Source organism: Chenopodium quinoa, unplaced genomic scaffold, assembly GCF_001683475.1.
Source record: "Chenopodium quinoa cultivar QQ74 unplaced genomic scaffold, ASM168347v1, whole genome shotgun sequence".
Classification (NCBI taxonomy): domain Eukaryota; kingdom Viridiplantae; phylum Streptophyta; class Magnoliopsida; order Caryophyllales; family Amaranthaceae; genus Chenopodium; species Chenopodium quinoa.
In genome coordinates this window covers 1,324,522-1,345,483 of record NW_018742630.1, presented here as the reverse complement: position 1 = coordinate 1,345,483, position 20,962 = coordinate 1,324,522, and the positions used below count along the sequence as shown (strand labels likewise).

At 42.5% G+C, this 20,962-nt stretch overlaps 3 protein-coding genes across 3 annotated transcripts; all 3 read right to left on the bottom strand.

Moving 5' to 3' along the window:
* Positions 1–10: 10 nt before the first annotated feature.
* LOC110721750 (anthranilate N-benzoyltransferase protein 2-like) lies at positions 11–1,910 on the bottom strand. The gene is made up of 3 exons (XM_021900940.1): positions 1,821–1,910; positions 1,509–1,712; positions 11–439 (listed from the first exon to the last, which is right to left on the bottom strand). The coding sequence occupies exons 1-3, from the start codon at positions 1,908–1,910 to the stop codon at positions 11–13; spliced, it is 723 nt and encodes a 240-aa protein (XP_021756632.1).
* Positions 1,911–3,442: 1,532 nt separating this feature from the next.
* On the bottom strand, positions 3,443–4,051 carry LOC110721749 (shikimate O-hydroxycinnamoyltransferase-like). Its single transcript, XM_021900939.1, has one exon. The coding sequence runs from the start codon at positions 4,049–4,051 to the stop codon at positions 3,443–3,445; it is 609 nt and encodes a 202-aa protein (XP_021756631.1).
* A 1,668-nt stretch (positions 4,052–5,719) lies between these two features.
* On the bottom strand, positions 5,720–19,934 carry LOC110721748 (protein FAR1-RELATED SEQUENCE 5-like). The gene is made up of 3 exons (XM_021900937.1): positions 19,887–19,934; positions 17,757–19,047; positions 5,720–6,147 (listed from the first exon to the last, which is right to left on the bottom strand). Exons 1-3 carry the CDS (start codon positions 19,932–19,934, stop codon positions 5,720–5,722), a joined length of 1,767 nt encoding a protein of 588 aa, XP_021756629.1.
* Positions 19,935–20,962: the final 1,028 nt, after the last annotated feature.

The following is a 20,962-nucleotide window of genomic DNA, read 5'->3' as shown; positions in this document are numbered from 1 at the left end:
TAAGAATTTATCAAAAGATTTGGACAAGTAACACTGTCTGCCCCACGAAGAACAACCATGGGATTGGATTCGATTCTAAGCAATCAACGGCCGATTTCAAGTATTCGACATCCTGCATTCTTTCTAGTGTCTCATGTATCTTACTTGCAGTAAACCATAGCGGCTTGCTCACAATGTCAACTACTTCAGCAATACAGGCTGCAAAGAAGACTAAGTTGCCGTAATACCCTTTTAGTAGGGTTGGATCCTTCAATCTCGTTCTTGCATCAATCGGTATGTAGAGCTTTACATACTGCTCATTTGCTAATCCGCGCACCATACATGTACTTCGCCACACATGCCCTGCTACCACCTTGAATGTACTTAGTGTGTAACCTTGATCTACTACTTTGTGTGATGCTGCTTCTAGTTTCAATGCATTAATTTGAGGTTTAGAAGACTGAAGAGACCCTCCATAGTCAATGCCGCATCACCTGATACATGTAGTAATGTTGGTTATTTTTCATCAAAATTATGAGTACGTGTAGTATTTTATGTACACTTTTTATAGTGTAGAAATAGCTACAACAGATAACTGACGTAAATAACATTTGATTTCAACTTTAAATTTAACTGTACTATATAGGAGGTGAGCCATATTTCAAAGCATAAAGCATTGGAGAAACTTAAGTCTCATATAAAGTACTCCCTCTGTTATTATTTAAGTGCCTCATTTTGACATTGATACTATTCACATGCATTGCTTTGATCAACGTTTGTTCATTATACATAAGATAAAACATAATCAATGAGTACTTGTTAGAATGTCTCAGCTCTTAAAGCATAGTTTCCAGCTATCAACTTTTTATTAATTTCTTTATTGATAATTTAAAATACCGTTAATCAAAATTGTGCATTGGCAAGTGCGCAGGTTAAAGTGGAGCACTTAAATAAAACCAGAGGGAGTATGATCGAATAGACAAAAGGTTATAATATGTATTGATAAAAAAAAAAGATATCTCCAAATATGAACTCGTTGCTAGTTCTTTCACATGAATTAATTTGGAATACATAACTTAGTAACTAGCAATCATACTACCTTTGGCTATAGCTTTATAATACTCCGTACTCCGTATTATATATGAGCACGCATATTGAATAGGAAAATGTGAGATGGTGTAATTTTACAAGAAGATAAACAGATAACTATTATCATCTACTTACCTTATGAAAAGCCGTTTGGTGGTAAGGGTGGTAAGCGTGGCTCAAACTCCAAGTGCCAAAACTTGACCTGTGGTGGGTTGTGAGGAGCAAGCTGGTGGATCAACGACCTCTCATGAACAGGAAAGACGACGAGGTCAAGTCCACGGGAAAGCCTTGCCCAAGAGCAAATGAAATACGCATAATCAATTCCATCACCAATATGATGGTACACCCATGCATACACTACCGCATTTGAAGCGGGTAAATTGCACCATTATTAAGGGTATTGAAGAGAGCCCCTTGGTGTAATCCCATGTAGTATTCACCATTTTACGAAACTTAGCATTAGGCTTAAAGACTCCGTCTTTATCTCCATCTCCATCTACGAAATCATTAAGGGCATAGGGTGTTTCGACCTCTATGAATAGCGCCCCTTCCGCGTTGCAATCTACTTCAATTTCATCATTACTCTCATTTTTCCTTAACCTACCCGCTAACGGATAGAATGAAACTAAGGCTCTACTTAGAGCCTATTTCAACACAACTATGTTGAAAAAATTTGAGGAATTATTGTTTATGTTGTCTTGTGCTCGATAAATAATGTATATAAATGAGGTATGTGAAAAAGGCATACATACCAGCATATCTAGGCGTGAGAGCCTAACAATTTGATTTGGGGTCTCCCCTACCGGGCAAACCAAGCTGCATTCTTGCACTTTCAAGCTCATATTTTATCTCCTCTCTTCATTTTATTGTGGCTTAGGAACAACTTAAGGGAGTAATGATGATTCAGATCTAGTTTGGTAAATATGTTATTACAGTATTATCTTATTATCTATATATACTTCGTACAACATCAAAACTTGGGTTACTGTACTTTTTAAAGTCTTAACACAATTTGATCTATCTAGTATTATAAATGTTTGATGCATTATTAAATTAATCATGTGTATATCCTCTTATTTTGGACTCACTCACTAAACTTATTAAACCCACGGAACATATTCATGTGATATTGTTATTTAATCCCGTTTAAATGCCTTCAAAATCTTATCGGAAGAAGGAATATGATTTTGTAACAAAGCAAAATTATTCTATCCATTTTTTTTAGTGTTACGCTTGCCTTCATCATGGTCCATTTTTTTTTTTAAAAGTGTTACATTTATATTAACTACATAGATCATTTAACCATAGTTTCACTAAAAGGGTTACGATTTCGAATACCCTTTAACTCGTCTTCCTTGACTAGACCACCGAACTCCACCATGAACACTGCATACTATGGATTCCACCACCTCAACCACTAGCATAAAGCACCTTAACTTAGAACAAAATTAGAACAATAATCTATCTTGTAACTGCCATATTATACTCCCTTCATTCTATGATTTTTTTCATTTGTCTTTTGTCCGGTTTTCAATGGACACATATATATAATCAAATTTATTTTTTATATACTACTGTAGTAAATACATAAAAAAATAAAAATAGATGAAAAGTTAATATTTTACACATATTATCAATTCAACGAGAATACGAGATCATATAAGTTACCGAGTATAAATTTCTCTAATGTTGTATTTGATTTACTAAAGATTGTCATATCAACATTTTGTAGTTTTGAATACATAAATAGTGAATATGAAGAATTTTATGGAATAAATGGAGTATATAATGTAACTCGGATTTAGAAAATTAGCCTGATCTACCATACACAATGCATGTAGAATTTGAATAATCATGACATTTTCGATAATATTTTAAATATTATAAAATATACTGTGTATAACAGGATACATGTAAGATGTAACCACAAACATATTTCAAATCTAAAGTCCATACACTTAACCGGTTGATAGAATCGGCTGATTAAGTTGGTTAACAAGAATATGTAAATTCTTAAATAAAATTCCTTTTTCATTTTAAGAGCTAAAAGTTTAAAGATACAAAAGCTTAATACACTTAGAAAGATGAACATCATGTATACTTAAAAGAAAGACTTCAATTCAGATGCCAAACTTAACCTTTAGAGTTGTCAAAACTTGAACCGGCCCAACTAATCCAAAGTGACACGTACCAATAAATCAATAATATCCACACGATCATACTCGTAATAATTAAGATGAATCAAATTCGAGATGACCATAATTGATTACACCCAATTCGATCCACCTCCACACACCCAATTTAACAACATCCCAACAACGTTAAAAATAATCTAACACAATCATAACCCGGCCATACTCCCCATATATCATGTTCATATTTTGGGAATAATTTTGAGTTCATTCAAACATTTCTCAAAGTGAGGCTTGTGAACTTTAAAAAGATTAATGCTCAATAAAAAGCTACCATCCCTATTTGGGTTTGGACCTAAGAAGCATAGACCCTCATATTTGATCCCACCATTTCCCAAAAATTTGGGCTGACCCCAACCAAAATCCGCTTTAGAAAAAGGAATATGAACCCAAGAGTTTAATAAAAGATTTGGACTTGTAACACTCTCTGGCCCACGAAGTACTACCACAGGTTCTGGTTGCGATTCCAGGTAATCAACAGCTGATTTCAAGTATTCGATGTCTTTTGCTTTTCCTAATGCCTCGTGAATCTTACTCGCAACATACCATAGCGGCTTGTATATGATATCTCCTGCTTTTGCAATACAAGCCGTAAAAAACACTAAGTTCCCAAAATACCATTTTGGCATGGTTGGATCGTCCTTTAATCTCGGCCTTGCATCAATTGGTATGTACAGCTTCACCGATTGGTCATCGGCTAATCCGCGTACCTTGCATGCAATTCGCCACACATGCGCAGCTACCACCTCGAACGTACTTAGCATGTAGCCATTTGCTTTTGCTACCGGCATTGTCGCTTCGAGTTTTAAGGCTTCGATTAGAGATTTTGTGAGACTGAAGTGACCCTCGATAGTAGTTACCTTATCACCTGGTTTAGAGTAATGAGTTAATTTTACGTGTAATGTCACAGCAATATACCAACATTTAACTACATATTTGTAGTTCACAAACTTTCATATGTGGTCGTCCACACCGTGTGGTCAACTATCATGCGTTTACTTCGTTACTGTTATAAGGGTTACTCGGTTAGTGTTACAGGGGTTACTTCGTCAGTGTTATAAAGGTTACTCAGTCAGTGTTATAGAGGTTACTTCGTCAGTATTATAAGGGTTACTCGTTTAGTATTGTAGGGGTTACTTTATTCTTTTAGAAGCGGCCACATGATGTGCCAACCGCACACAAAACGCTTTGTTCCTAGTTAATATAAGTACCACCTTTGTTTCAATAAAACAGTTGCATAACACATATTGATGACTATTACAATCTTTATTTATAAATTTACAAAAATATTGTTTTACAGTTATTTTAAGATTTATTGAGACAAATCAAACAAAACCCTTGTCCCATTTATAACGACGATACCATACTCCTTTCTTTATTTTAAATGTTACATTTTGACTGCGACATAGTTAATTAGGTAGTTTATTACTTGACTTCAATAATATAATACTACTCCTATTTTTCAAGTTTTATGATTTTACCAATCTTGTATGCCGACACATAATTTTGATCATTAATATATCTAATAATATATAAATAAGACTATAGAAATTTGATATGTATATTATGAAAGTATACATTGTGAGTTTGTGATATACTTTTTTTTTTTTTTTGTTAAATGCAACAATCCAAGTAATGTATTTAATAAAAACGAAAAGAGTATATAATTAAATCCAAGTGATGTATTTAATAAAAACGAAAAGAGTATATAATTAATATATGCTATCATGTAATATGTTATTAGGTAAGTCACGATGTTTATTTTCATAATATCAATTGTTTATATTTATTACTATTACACAATAATTTATGTCGGCTTGTCAATGTGTCAATTACAGTAGTGTCCTGAGAGTAGGGATGTCAATGGGGCGGGGCGGAGCGGATGTTGGCTTCCCATCCCCATCCCCATCTAAAATTTTCATACTCATCCCCATCCCCGCAGCGGGTTTAAAATTCATCTCCATTCTCGCCCCGGCGGGTACAATTCTAAAACCATCCCTGCCCCAACCCCCACTTGGATATCCACCCCCACCTAATCCCCACCTAAGACCCGCCTGATCCCCATCTCCCAAATACACAATCTTTCATAATTAATAAAGATTGCAAAATGAGAAAAATTATTGTTAATATTACACATTTTTCTGTTTATAATATAAGTGTATTACAAAGTATTATATTTACTATTTTATTTTACATAATTTTTTTTTTTATAAAATAGTATAAAAGTATATAATTTTGTTTTTAAAAATATATGGATGTGGGGATGGGGCGGGTACGAAGTGCAGCGGGTGGGACAGGGTGAGGATGGGGCGGATACAACCTAAAATTTCAAGATGGGTACAAGCACGTTGGTACGGTGCCTACACCGAGAATAATAACCATTGCGTTAAACCAAGTAGCAATGGGAAATAAATCTTGAAATGATGTGTGTCACATTTCGTAGAACAGCATTATCACTATCAAGTACCTCGTCCATTAGATTTCGAAAATGTGTGGCGTCCTCGGTCGCCGTCATTACCGAACGTTGTTCCGTCATTACCATTGTCGATAACCAAAGTCTTCCAGAACTGGTGAATTTGCCTACTATACAAGCCCGTCTCTCGAGCTAAAGACTCATGTATCTGACAAGCACATGGCAAACCATGGGTCACCCGCAATACACATCTGCAACGCTCATACACCTGATAACTCAGATCCCTCATCCTTTTCGTCTCCTTGTCGAGAATCTTCAAACAATTCTGAGACACCTTGCCGTTAATACGTGACAATGGCAATTGTCGGTACTTCTGACCAATCTTCGACCTAGATGCCTCCAAATCATTGCGAATAGGGATGATCTGATTACCAATGTGACAATGAACTCGGGCCCATACGGTATCCAAAGAACCTGCACATTACCAAAAAAACGTTATTATTCACAACAAACATAAATACTGATTAGGGGATTTTTATCCACCAAGCGCCGTTTGACAAGTGGACCAACCAGGTTCCGCCACGCGTCCTCCACGGACCACTTAAGACACGCCACGTGTCCACCCATGCCAAATGGGACAACCGGCCATCAAGGCCCATTTCAGTCTAGAAGCCCGATCGGCCCTAGGTTTACCTTAAACCTAGAGAGTTGCACGCTTCCCAAGGCTATAAATACTCGATTAATTCTCATTAATCGAAGGACCGAATAATTAACGGAACACACTAATAACCGGCTGATCTCGCTAGCAAAGCAGATTACCTTCATTAAATACTCTCACCTAGAGAGACCTTATTACTTTAATTTCTGTATTAATTACTCCTTAATCAGGTACTAACTTGACCGTTGGAGGCGGAGCTCTCAGGAGTCTCCGTTATTTTGCAGGTACAGGCGTCCGGTTCCAGTCTCGGAATTGTAACTCTCCCGCAGGACATCAGAAAACCCCGAAACATTTGGCGCCGTCTGTGGGGAGAGTACTTCAGAGATGGCATCCAAGTCTGTACCGACCCCAGAAGAGAGGCGTCCCCTAGACGACCCTCAAGTTCAGTCGGACCATGATACCGAAAGTGAATTTGAAGTTGAAACTCATACAGCTCCAGACGGGACCCTAAGGGCCCGCCGTACCCGTCATACTGAAATAAGGGAACGGGAGTATCTTCAAACAGGAAGCGAGCCAGCAGGCGCACCGCTTGCTCGGCAACAGCCGACTGATGGGTCTGCTCCCATCACAAGGAACGAACTCATGACCTTCATGAGGGGATTCAAGGGAGAGATCCAAGAGTTGATCAACAAAAAACCGCCTGCTTCAGTCAAAGAGCAGGCGGCCAAAAAACCTTCCACTTCACTGAAGAGGAAGCCAGTTCAAGGGCGAGAGGCGACTCCCCATCCTAAATCTAAGAAGCGGGAGCCGTCTGCTCTTGATTTCACAAAACTCCGTTATCCTACGGGAAATAGGAAACCGGTTCGTCATATTCAGGCGGACGGGTCAAAGCAAACGTTCACAGATGCTCGGCACCTGCTAGAGCAGAAGAGGAGTGACCGATTATCAGAGTCGGCTTCTACTTCAAATTTTCAGGACAGTTTGCGAAATGCCTCGATGAGGCCAACTCAGTCGTACCATGAGAGTCAGTCAGGCGGCACCTCCCGACAGTCTGGCTTTCATAGTGCGCAGGCGGTACCAAATTTGCCATTTGTGCCGCAACAACAATATTTTATGCAGCCACCTCCATTTGGTGGACCTGCAGCAAAAAACGTCCAACCTATGGACTGGCAGCTACGGCTGCTTAGACTTGGTGAACAGCCGTCGGCCTTCTCCAAGGAAATTACTGAAGCCGCTCAGCCGGCCAAAGTAAAAAATGTTTTAGTAGGCGCCTATGATGGCACTACTAACCCGGAAGACCATCTGATGGCATTCACCAACCTGATGTACCTTCAAGGGTTGGATGATCCCACTTGGTGCAAGTGTTTCCCAGCAACTCTCAAGGGAATTGCACAGCAATGGTTCGGCAACCTGCCGACTGGTTGTGTAAACAGTTTCAGGACGCTTGCTTACTTATTTGCCTCCAACTTTGCAATGAACATCCCTGCGAAGAAAACGACCCTTGATTTGGGAACAATTCAGCAGGGTGAAAAGGAGGGGCTTCGTTCCTACATCAGGCGGTTCAACCTGATGAGAATACAGATTCAAGGGTTACCGGATGAGGTAGCTTATACTGACTTTTTTAGAGGTCTCAAAGACGGGTCTACCTTCAAATTTGATTTAGTTCGAAAAAGGGTGGCGACTCTTCAAGAGGCCTTGATTGAAGCAGAAGCCTATATACAGGCGACTGATCTGTGTACAATGAAACAGTCGGACGGGAAGAGGTTCGACAATAGAGAAGGACGACAGAAACAGTCGTCCAACAAAGATGAAAAAAGAAAAGGGGTCTGGGCGGCTGATTCCTCTAAACAGCCGGCCAAGAAGAAAAAGGAATTCAAACCATACTCCCCAAAGTATGTGTTTAACAAGGATAACCAGTTTATCCTAAAAGAAATAAAGGGACGGCTCTCAATTGAGAAACCGCTCCCCATGAAGGGTTCTGCGAGCAACCGGAGCCAAGACAAAATCTGTGCTTATCATGATGACATTGGTCATCACACCAACGACTGCATTAGTCTCATGCGGTACCTAGACCGCTTGGCTGATCAAGGTGATCTTGACACTTATGTCAAGAAATCTACGGGGAATACTTCCTCAAAAAAGCAGTCGGCCAAAAAGAATCAACAGGCCGACAGTTCCGATACAGATGATGCAGTCGTCTACACCATTGCAGGCGGCTTCTCAGGAGGCGGCCCCACTATTAGGGGCAACAAAGATAATATAAGGCGGTTAGATGTAAATTCCGTTCACCAAGAACGACCGTCCAAATATACATTTCCTGAGATTGTCATCACTGAAGAGGATCTAGGAGGAATAAGGGGGCCGCATGACGACCCTCTCGTTATTGAATGTAAAGTGGCCAACCAGAGAGTTGGTCGAATCCTCATAGATACTGGGAGCTCTTCAGATCTCATCAGCAGCAAATGTCTGTCAAAACTGAAATATCAGACGGACTGCATACATCCGGCCTCCCACCCTTTAATAGGGTTTGGAGGAGGAGTCGTCCACCCACTGGGACGAGTTGATCTACCCGTCCGCCTGGGCGAAAAAGGGGAAGGACGACACATGGTAGTCCGATTCCTAGTTGTAGAGGAACTCTCTGCCTACAACATGATTCTGGGTCGCCCAACCCTGAATAGTGCCAAGGCTGTTATAATCCCGTCACTTATGCTGCTTAAGTTTGAAAGGGACAATGGAACAGTCGGCTCCCTAAGGGGAGATCAGAGGATGGCCCGAGAGTGCTATCTCTCGGATGTCAAACCCACTGCTAAGGCCACTGGGTCAAGTGGAGAAAAAACAGACCTTGACAATGTCAAGGAAAGTGCGCCTGTTCAAGAAACAGGCGACAGAAAAAGAAAGGCGTCCCAGACAGAGTCCGCCAGAAAGGCAAGAAAATAGCAATCACTGGCAGAGGACCGGCCGGATGAGTTCCGCCCTCAGCCGGCTGGTGAGCATACGGACCTGATATTAGACGACTCCCGCCCTGACCGAACAGTCAAAGTTGGGACGACTGCTCTGAGAAACCTTGGTGATGACTTTCACAACCTGTTGAAAGAATACAAGGACATCTTTGCATTTGAAGTCCATGAAATGCCAGGCATTAGTCCTGATCTGGCAGTACACAAACTCGCTGTGGATCCGAAAAAGAAGCCGGTACGGCAAAAGAAGCGGAACCATGGTGAAGAAAGAGGTCAGGCGGCCGCCGCCGAAGTCAAAAAATTACTTGATGCAGGGTTCATTCGGCAATGTTACTTCCCAGATTGGGTTGCAAATGTGGTACTTGTTAAAAAGCCGAATGGCACCTGGCGAATGTGTGTAGACTACACAGACTTGAACAAGGCGTGCCCCAAAGACAGTTACCCTCTGCCAAAAATTGATAACCTGGTCGACTCAACAGCCGGCCATGCCTTGATGAGTTTTATGGACGCCTATTCTGGTTTTCATCAAATTCCTTTGTGGAAGAAAGATCAGGAGAAGACGGCCTTCGTCACTGATCAGGGATTATACTGCTATACGGTCATGCCGTTTGGTCTTAAGAATGCCCCGGCTACATTCCAACGAATGATAAACACAGTGTTCTTTGATCAGATTGGGAGAAACGTCGAGGCATACATTGATGATATGATTGTTAAGACTAAACTTCAGAAAGATCATCTGACGGACCTCCGAGAAACTTTCGCCACACTCAGGCGGCACCATGTCATGCTCAATCCCAAGAAATGTGTATTTGGAGTTGAGTCTGGGAAATTTCTCGGATTCCTTATCAACCAGAGAGGAATAGAGGCGAACCCTGAGAAGGTACAGGCGGTCATTGACATGCAGTCGCCTCGTACCGTCCGAGAGGTTCAGAAGTTAACAGGTTGTCTGGCGGCCTTGGGAAGATTTCTAAGCCGATCAGGCGACAAATGCCTATACTTTTTCCAGGCAATTAAGAAAAAGGCAAGGTTTGAATGGGGGCCGGATGCTGAGGCCGCCTTCCAGAAATTAAAGGTTCACTTGCATTCCTTGCCAAGGCTGGTCAGCCCTTTGCCCAAAGAAAATCTCTACATGTACCTGGCCGTCTCTGATCATGCGTTAAGCGCGGTGCTCCTTGCTGAAAGGGACGGCTGTCAACTTCCGGTCTACTTTGTCAGTCACGTACTGAAAAATGCCGAGTTGAGGTATCCCCTAGTGGAGAAATTTGGTCTTGCACTCTTCATGGCTGTTAAAAAATTGAAGCCCTACTTTCTGGCACATGCAGTCGTCGTGTATACCGACCAACCGATCAAGCGGCCCCTTACCACCATGGAGTCCTCCGGACGAATGATCAAATGGGCCATAGAAATGCAGAGTCTCGAAGTTACTTTCGAGCCTAGAAAAGCAGTGAAGGGGCAAGCCTTTGCTGACTTTATTGTAGAGATGACTCGTCCTCCTGACTCTCAAGTTCCAGACCAAGTCTGGAAGGTATATGTGGACGGAAGCTCTACTTCAAACGGTTGTGGAGCAGGCGTCGTATGTCAATCTCCAGAGGGCGACAGGTTCGAGTATGCTCTACGCTTCAGTTTCCAGGCTTCAAACAATGAGGCAGAATATGAAGCTTTACTAGCCGGGATCCGCATGTGTAAGGCGGCCGGGGCAAGGAAAATAGACGCCTGTTCTGATTCACAACTGATAGTTAGTCAGTACAATGGCGAATACGAAGCAACACATCCGGCCATGATCAAATATTTACAGGCGGTCCGACAAGCAGTCGGCTCCCTTGAGGATTTCCATCTGATCCAAGTACCGAGATCAGAAAACAACCAGGCAGATGCACTCTCGAAATTAGCATCATCCGCCTCCTCCGATACTCCTCGAACTGTGTTTTGGGAAGTAATGGAGAAGAGAAGCATCGAGGAAAATCCTATTGGAATTCTAGACAGAAGCTCAACCTGGATGGATTCAATCAGGGCATATCTGACAAACGGTACACTGCCGGATGATCCTCAACAGGCGGCATCACTGAAAAAACGAGCCTCCTGTTTTGAAATGATACAGGGGGAACTGCACAAGAGGGGGCACCTTCAACCCTTCTTAAAGTGTGTTACTCCTGAAAAGGGACGAGAGATACTAGATGATCTTCACTCTGGTTTCTGTGCTTCCCATATAGGTGGTAGGATGCTTGCTCAAAGGGCTAGGCGGAAGGGCTACTTTTGGCCTACTTTGGAAGCAGATGCAATGGAGATGGTGAAAAAATGTGACAAGTGCCAAAGGTTTGGCAAATTAATTCACCGTCCGGCTACTGACCTCACTACCATTCACAGCCCACTACCGTTTGCTAAGTGGGGCATGGACATTCTGGGTCCATATACGCCTGCTACAGGCGGCAGAAGGTATATACTTGTTGCCGTTGACTACTTCACTAAATGGGTAGAGGCGGAGGCTGTAAAGGGAATCAAGACGAAAGATGTAATTTCATTCATTTGGAAAAACGTCATCACTCGGTTCGGGGTTCCCATGTCTATGGTTTTTGATAATGGTCCCCAATTTGAGACGCCTGTTCTCAAAAGCTGGTTGGGAGACCAAGGAATTGGACATTACTTTGCATCTGTCGGCCGTCCACAAGCAAACGGCCAGGTAGAAGCCTTTAATAAAATCATCTCAGACGGTCTCAAGAAAAAAATTGAACGAGCAGGCGGCCTATGGGCAGATGAACTACCACATGTTCTTTGGGCCATTAGGACGACTGAAAAAGGGGCGACTGGAGAAACTCCATTCCTCCTAACTTATGGTGCAGAAGCTGTTCTTCCAATAGAACACTACGAGCCGACTCTTCGAGTAATGCTATATGACGAAGAGGCAAACTGGGAAGCTATGCGCCTGGCATTAGATTCACTTCCTGAAAAGAGGGGCAATGCTGTTTTGCGCCATGAAATCTACCGCCTGAGAATGACTAGATCATACAACAAGAAAGTGCACAGGCGTCCACTCAAAGTAGGGGACTTTGTACTTAGAAAAATGGAAGCAGTTGGTAGGGCTAACGAGTCTGGCAAACTAACTCCCAACTGGGAAGGACCCTACCGAATCTATGCGGAAGTCAGGGACGGTACCTACCGTCTGGAAACACCAGACGGACAACCGTTGCCTCGAACTTGGAATGTAGATAACCTTAAGAAATATTTCTTTTGAATGATGTAAAGTAAAGAGCTACGTAATAAAGTTGGCACTTACTATTCAATTTTGTATTACGAGGGGCATGCCGTCTGTACCTTTACAGTCGGCTACTCTCCATTGAGTTTTTTCACTCTATCTTCAGAGGGGCATGCCGTCTGTACCTTTACAGTCGGCTACTCTCCGTTGAGTTTTTTCACTCTATCTTCAGAGGGGCATGCCGTCTGTACCTTTACAGTCGGCTACTCTCCATTGAGTTTTTTCACTCTATCTTCAGAGGGGCATGCCGTCTGTTCCTTTACAGTCGGCTACTCTCCATTGAGTTTTTTCACTCTATCATCAGAGGGGCATGCCGTCTGTACCTTTACAGTCGGCTACTCTCCATTGAGTATTTTACTCACAATACTTAGCTAAAAAGATTAGGGCCTGGCCGACCCTGTGCCTAACAGGCGGCTACCCTTCTTTGACTTAGCACCTACGTTCACCAAGAACTTACCTAGGCCACCGGCCGAATGATCAGACCAGGCGCCTAGTCAACTGATCTAACTTTTAAAAACTAATCCGACCTGTCCCAACATTATAGCAGGCGTCCGGCGGCATCCATTCGGATGAAATTCGTCGCAGAGAGCAGCTCCCTTTTGGGTGGAACATTGTTCTATAAACTAATTACACGGCACCTATACGACTGTCCCAAAGGGCAACCACGTAGCCGTTTTTGAGACAAGGATAACTCTATCACTAACCAAACCAGTGGTAGCAGTTGACATCTGAGTCAGATGACCGCCTGTATTACTTGGGATAAATGCAGGGGGTACCTATTGAGTTAATAGCCAACAAACATTGGCGAATAAAGGGGTCTAGCCGGCCTACGCCGCCTGGTACCTCTACTTCTCAAACAAAAGTGACGGCGACTGAGTAACTCCAAAGTTAACTCATAGTCACTCCTTCAAATTTGGTATGGAACCTAAAAAGTTTGAGTCGTCCGCCTGTTTTATACAAACAAGGGCACTCGAACCCCTATTCCTACTGGATAACCTATTGAGTAAATAGCCAACAAACATTGGTAAATCAAGGGGTCTAGCCGGCCTACGCCGCCTGATACCTTTACTACTCAATCAAGATTGTGACGAAGACTAAGTAACTCCTATGTTAACTTAATAGTCACTCAAACTTAGTACTGAGCCTAAAAGGTACGAGTCGTCCACTTGTTTTTAATAAACAAAGGCTCTCAACCAATACTCTTGCTAGGTTAACAAATAACAAATTAGAGGCCAACATTGGCAATAAAGGGAAACAACCGGTACCCGCCGCTTGTTTTCCTACTTAAATTCCTTGGCTACTTGGTAATTCTATTTACTTGGTCAAATTGAATAAAGAGTTCGAATACCGATTGATTAAATGGCCGACTGATCATCTATCCTGGAAACAGACAACCAGTCGTCCAGGGGCATAGGCGGCATACTTACTATTTGTACCTGTCTTAACGTTCGGCCATACACAACAGTCTGTCTAGTGAGCAAATTTCAAATACTTAGACAAATTTGAACAAAAACAAAAAGTTTGATTAAAATGAGCCGGCCATAAAAGACCAGCGGAATATTCAAAACCCCGGCCCCCTGGCCGGGTAATTACAAAGCAAACGGCACGCAGGCCGTGAAAAGAAAAAATATACTTAAAGCTTAAGAAGGGGGCAGTTCAGTATCAGCAGCAGCCGCCTGGTCAGCACTCTTCTTGCTGGACTCGGCCTTCGCTGCATCATCTTTTGATGCCTTTCCCCCAAGTGGCACAAGCGCCACAACCGGCTCTTCCTCCTCCAACGCAACGTCCATCGCCTCTTCTTCAGCAGCCGCCAGGATCTGTTGATTATATATTTCCGAACACTGGCGGTACGTTCTTTCCCATGAGGCAAAGTCGGCACTGGGGAACAGTCGTTCCCAGGTCATGCGTTGGATTTGGGCGGAGTCTTCCACCATCTCCCGGACGAGCTCTTGTTTTTCTTGCTCGGCCTTGTCCGAGAGCTCTTGGGTAAGACTCTTCTCCTGGTTCACCAGGCGTTCTTTTACGTTAGCCAAAGATTTCTCCATGGCTTCGTAAGAGTGCATTTTCTGACGAAGGGGCTTCAGCTCGGCTTTAAGTTTGGTGACGGTCCCCTCCAGCTCGTCAACCTTCTTTTGGGCCGCCTCTAGCTGAGCCCGAACAGCGGCGGTCGCCTGCGCCTGATAATAAAGAAGATCAATGGTCAGTACTTCATTTTGGGCAATTTGAAACATTGCTTTATCACAGCTGGAGGCGGCCATAGCCTTTGCGGCCTTTACCTCTTTGTTTTTCCGATCAATCGGCTTGCGAAGGCTGTTGACTCGGAGCAGGGCCTAAGTACAAAGAAAAACAGGCGTCAGTTTCCAATCAAAAGGGTTAACAGGCGTCCTGGAACTTCAAAAGGGTATACCTCAGCTAGGATCCCCGAAATTCCATCGAGGTCAAGGGTGCCGGCACCCTTGACCGCCTCCCTGTCAGAGGGAGGAACTACTTTAACCATTGACTTGGCTACCTCAACCAAGTCAAGTCCCTGGGGGCCGGCTGCATTAAGCAAAAGGAAAAACAAGTTAGACCTAATCAAGAAGGAAGCAAGAGTGAGTTTTTACAAGCAAGTGTCCATACATCTAGGCGGCCCCGCCTGGGTTTTTGAAGAAGTGGCCGGCTGCTTCTCAGCCGCCACTGTTTTCCTGGAAGACCCAGGAGAGCTTGCAACAGTCGTTCTCCGGGCCTTGGGGTCCGGCTGTTGCGAGGAAGAAGCCCTTGGAGTGCCAGACTGAAAACAAAAAGAGTTAGTATATGCATAATACAACTAAAAGGAGAAGAGTTTTCAAAGCTTACCAAGGGTGCCTCCTTGCTGGGGGAGTCGGCATACGACTGCTTCATTAGCGAGACCCGCAGCATGGCCGCCGCAGTCTTAGATGCTGTTATTTTACTCATGGCGTCGGCTGAAAGAAATAAACAGCAAAGTTAGTAAAAATCCCAAGTAAACAAGGCGTGAAAAAACAGAGTATTCGTCAGGCCGGCTACCTCTAGAGCACCGACTGCCGAGGCCACAGGCGGCCAAGAAGTACTCATCATAGAGCCACTTGAAGCTCGGGACGCAGTGTAGGGGTACTTGCTCTCGTACCCCTGAAGTAGAGTTCACCCTAGTCTCTACTTTGAAGAGTCCTTTGTCTAGGATCTCTCTTTTAGCCTTTGGGGGAACAGGCGGCATGCTGCGGCCGCCTGCAAGAAGAGGCGGATCCCTGTTCCACTTGTTAAATCGTTTGTTCAGCTCCGTGTCTGAACTCTCGATAATAAGGAAGGTGTTCCGCCAATCCTTCCATTTGTTTGCCTTACCTCTCGTCATGAGGTAACCCCTGTGGCTTGTTAGTTGATACCAGCCGGTACCTCCCGACTTAGGGGTCCGGCTGAGATAGTTCATGTGGGCGAAAGCCTCAAAACTTGGCTCCACCCCGTTCAGTTCGCACCCGGCCACATAGCCGAGTACGTTTACCCAAGAGTTGGGGGCTAACTGCCATAACCCCAGATCATACCCATCTAAAATCCGCTGAACAGCCGGATGTAATGGGAAGCGCAGACCAGCTTTGATGGCCGCCACATAGCAGCCAAAACAGCCGTCACCATAGCTGGTACCAGCCGGCCAGACGACAGTATCTTCTGGATCCGGCACAAACAGTAAATACTCCGGGCCCATTTTGTGGTTAGCAATAAAGCTCGCCACGTTGTCTCGCATGGTTGCGATCCGGCCCCGGGGCACCCTGCAGTAGTAGGGGGTGTTTTCCTCTCTGTAAGAGGCGGACGGCTCTGCCCAATTATCCTCCTTCTCCACTGCATGGGAACTTCTCGCCTCTTGTAGGCGGTTATGTTTTTCTTCTGAGTCAGAAGAACTATGGTCAGAAGAGCTGGAATCGGACTCGTCCCCTGACGAGTCCGAAGAGGACGACTCCTCCCCTCTCCTAGAGGGGCCCGCCTCCTCTCCCTTAGAAGGAGCAGAAGGTAAATTGGACATGTCCACGGTTAGATGAGAAGGGAACACCTTGGTCCCTCTCTCAGAACTGTCAGCTTGACAGTCGCCTCGTTCCACATCTGGCGCCTGGTCAGATGTTTCGCTAAGGAGTACCCTTTGGGAGGAGCCGTCTGAGTTTGATATTCTAGCAGTCTTTTTTGTTCTGGCCATCACGTTCTGCATAGACACAGATTCAGTCGGACTTTGTATAAAGGGCAAAGATGGGTCCAGAAAAGGGCAGGCGGCACTCCTAGTCCTAGATTCAGCCGTCCCCGGTGACCGGCTGATCACTAACTTAGGGCGTGTCGTGTGCTTCCATGGTGCCATTTCAAAAAATAAAAAGAAAATTAAGAGTAAGAGAACTGAGTTACCTGAACGGATGACAGTTGATGAAGTCCTGGAAGTTCGGGTCAGTCGGCTTGTCAGAACAGGCGGTAGGCAGAAAAAGTCCGAAAATGTCAGAGCAAGTTCAGGGGTCCGAGTGTTCTCGCAAAAATTCTCAAATGTGAAAATGACCGAAGTCAGCACTTCCTTTTATAGGCAAAATGAGAAGGCGAAGGGTCGCTTCCGAATTCAAATTTGGGCGGGAGAGTCTCCCGGCCGTCTGCAAGGTGACACCTGTAACGGGCCGTCGCCTGTCACCGTGCGACACCTGTCACAGGCGACACGTGACCAGTCGCGTGCCACCTGTGAGGGGCAAATGATTAGGGGATTTTTATCCACCAAGCGCCGTTTGACAAGTGGACCAACCAGGTTCCGCCACGCGTCCTCCACGGACCACTTAAGACACGCCACGTGTCCACCCATGCCAAATGGGACAACCGGCCATCAAGGCCCATTTCAGTCTAGAAGCCCGATCGGCCCTAGGTTTACCTTAAACCTAGAGAGTTGCACGCTTCCCAAGGCTATAAATACTCGATTAATTCTCATTAATCGAAGGACCGAATAATTAACGGAACACACTAATAACCGGCTGATCTCGCTAGCAAAGCAGATTACCTTCATTAAATACTCTCACCTAGAGAGACCTTATTACTTTAATTTCTGTATTAATTACTCCTTAATCAGGTACTAACTTGACCGTTGGAGGCGGAGCTCTCAGGAGTCTCCGTTATTTTGCAGGTACAGGCGTCCGGTTCCAGTCTCGGAATTGTAACTCTCCCGCAGGACATCAGAAAACCCCGAAACAAATACTACAACCAAAAAACGAACCTGTCGAAGAATCAAACCACATCTTGATGGCCGAATGCTGGCTCTCAACTCTACATGTGCTTGTGTTGCCAAAATGAAGAACTTGGTTTGTCCAAAATGTCACAAACTTCGTTTTATGACAAAGCCAAGTCCTCTCAACATACTCTATCACCTTTGGATAACTTGCCCATTTCAGTTTCATCATCTCTACAGCAGCCTCATAATCCTCCTCGGTTGCAGCGTCCATCACACGTTTCCATCTCCCGTTTTTGAATGTCGCACCGACCTTTTTGCTTTTGAACATATCAGTGACACGAGCCTCAACATCTTTGTTAATATGCCATCGACAAAGTAAGTGCAAGGTCCTTGGAAACACTTCCCTCAATGCTGCAACTAGCCCCAGCTCACGATCAGTCAAGAAAACCGACGGCTCCTTATCAAACCCGATCAAGTCTCTCAATCTCTGCAAAACCCATAGATAGCTGGCCGTGCACTCGTTGCACATGAAGACGTAACCGACGAGGAAATTTTGATTTGTCGGTGTCACACCAACTATCTCAAAGAACGGCATTCCGTATCGGTTGGTCTTGTATGTGGAATCCATACCGATCACATACGGGTACGTCCGTAGGATGTCTACCATGACTGGATGTGCCATGAAGGCGTGCTGTAAAACGCCTTGATCATCAGACAATACCCAGTAGACATACTGACTCTGTCTAGCCAAATGTAGAAATTGCTGAACAACTCCTCTCCCATTTGACATCTCGGTTCTGAAGTCATTTCGGCAGTTGTAGATGTGTCTGATGTTTGGATGATCCTGAGGAAATTGCTCGGCAATAGTCGCCATGATGTTACGCGGTGCTACCTTAGACTTGGTCATGTTACGCACAACCTGCTTCGCTTCCGTGCTTAACCCGCTTATTTTACGATGGCCCTCTGGATACGCAATCATTGGATGGTTGTGGGTCCCAGTTACATCATTTTTCACTGTGATAAACCAACAGTCGTTGACAAAATTGTAAGATATCTTGATGTAGAAAGGACAACCATTGGCTTTGGTTTTCGTGTCCTTCCTTATTGCGTTCTCAAGATCTCTCGGCTTACTCCTGCGTCCTCGATCACATCTTAAATATCGATATGGCCGACCATCCCTCTGTCTGTTGAAAGACGATTTCACCAAAATAAATCCCAGATTTTTTGCAACAGCATCCGCCCAACTAACTGCTTCATCAAACATTCGAAAAACCTTGTCTGTCACGAAACTTGCACTATAATTCACACCGTCACCGTCGTCATCAACCTCCGAATCCTTTAACAATAAACCAAACAAATGAGGCAAATATTAGTATTATAAATTTAATAATAATAATAATAATAATAATAATAATAATAATAAAAACTATAATAACAATAATAAAAATAATAATAATAATAATAATAATAATAATAATATAAATAACAGTAACAACAATAGTGATAATAATTACAATAACAATAATCATGCTAACAACAACAGTAACAATATTATTAATAATAAGAATAATAAGAATAATAACAATAATAATAGTAACAAAAATAATAATATTAAAAATAAAAATATAAAAATCGATAATAATAATAATAATAATAATCATACTACCAACAACAATAACAATAACAATAATAATAATAATAACAATAATAATAATAATAATAATAATAATAATAATAATAATAATCATACTACCAACAACAATAACAATAACAATAATAATAATAATAACAATAATAATAACAATAATAATAATAATAACAATAACATTAGAAATATAAACATAATTAATAATAACAATAACTAACACAATATAATAATACTCACAAAAAAAAATCAGCAAAAATAATATTATGAATTGTGAAAGAATAAAAAAAAAAAAAAACCGAATTTAGGGACTTCCGCCCATTATTTCCGGATCCTAGAGGAAGATCCGCCTACAAAATCCGGAAGATCCTCCTAGGATCCGGAAATTCCAGGCGTATGTTGGGATCCGCCTAGAATTTCCGGATCCTAGGAGGATCTTCCGGATTTTATAGGCGGATCTTCCCCTAGGATCCGGAAATAATGGGCGGAAGTCCTGAAAAAAAAATAAAAATTTAAAAACTACGACTTACATATTCTTCCGACGACTGCTCCAGCGTACTAAAGTTGTCGTCGCTCATCGTCAATAGTGGGCCCCAACTTCCACACTCGGGATTTTAAAAATTGGTCGGAATTACCGTACAATGGTGGTCTCGGGTTTTTTTGTGGGTCGGGATTTTTTAAAGACAAGTGGGGGGTCGGGAATAATATTTAACTTCTTACAAGCTAAAGTGAGTCATGGTGGAGCCTTATATGGAAATAAAACACTCAAGGGCAAAATAGTCAATACACATAAAAATGCGAGCGTCACCCTGTAATTTGCGAACGACGAATAGCAGTTCACTAAAATTTTGACGGGCATCACAAAATTTGAAACTAGAGAGAGAAGAGGGAAATATTACACTCCTTCTATTTCATAATAATTGCAACACTAACACATATGTCAATGTACAAATTTGACTATTAATATTTGTAATTATATATTATTAAAAAGTATAAATGACTAATATAATGGAAATATATATAAAGATTAATCCATAATTTTTTACATGAAAACATATGTTTTTTATATATATTGGTAAAAATTATTGTCAAATTACGCATATAAATAGCGTAAAAGTAAACTACTACATTTATCACTAAACGGACGTAGTAAAAGATTATTAGCATGGTATTGGTATAACTAATGATAATATATAGGAAAAACCAAATACTTCTCATATTTATCTAGTATTTAAAATTTCATTTAATTTTGTAAAAGAAAGTATTTATAGAATGATGGGGCCCACGAATAAGGGGGCCCTGAGCCGTCGCTCAAGGTGCTCCCCCTAATAAACAGCCTTGGTGATAAGAAGAGTAACTTATTAAACTTATAAAGTGCTTAACTCTCTCATCATCTTTATTTTATTAATGTGAGACATTTACATGTGTAGTCTGGGAAGACTATACCTCAACAATTAGAGTTAAAACGAAGAACATATAAACCCCATAAGCAATAATTAAAGAATATGTAGTTTAAATGCAAAGGAATGTGTCTAATCTTCACGTCGAAATTCAAAGAACTACTGTGGTTCAAACCCAACTTTTTATTTAAAAATTAAAAGATCAT

Excerpts from the sequence above, each read along its gene's own strand:
- LOC110721750 (XM_021900940.1), bottom strand. The coding sequence starts at position 1,910 with ATGAGCTTGAAAGTGCAAGAATGCAGCTTGGTTTGCCCGGTAGGGGAG. Across the intron at positions 1,713-1,820 it reads TCTCACGCCTAGATATGCTG|GCTCTAAGTAGAGCCTTAGT; the intron begins GTATGTATGCCT and ends GTGTTGAAATAG. Across the intron at positions 440-1,508 it reads ATGCTAAGTTTCGTAAAATG|TCTTCTAAACCTCAAATTAA; the intron begins GTGAATACTACA and ends GGGTCTCTTCAG.
- LOC110721749 (XM_021900939.1), bottom strand. The coding sequence starts at position 4,051 with ATGCCGGTAGCAAAAGCAAATGGCTACATGCTAAGTACGTTCGAGGTG.
- LOC110721748 (XM_021900937.1), bottom strand. The coding sequence starts at position 19,934 with ATGAGCGACGACAACTTTAGTACGCTGGAGCAGTCGTCGGAAGAATAT. Across the intron at positions 19,048-19,886 it reads AGCAGTCGTCGGAAGAATAT|GATTCGGAGGTTGATGACGA; the intron begins GTAAGTCGTAGT and ends TTATTGTTAAAG. Across the intron at positions 6,148-17,756 it reads GTGGTTTGATTCTTCGACAG|GTTCTTTGGATACCGTATGG; the intron begins GTTCGTTTTTTG and ends GGTAATGTGCAG.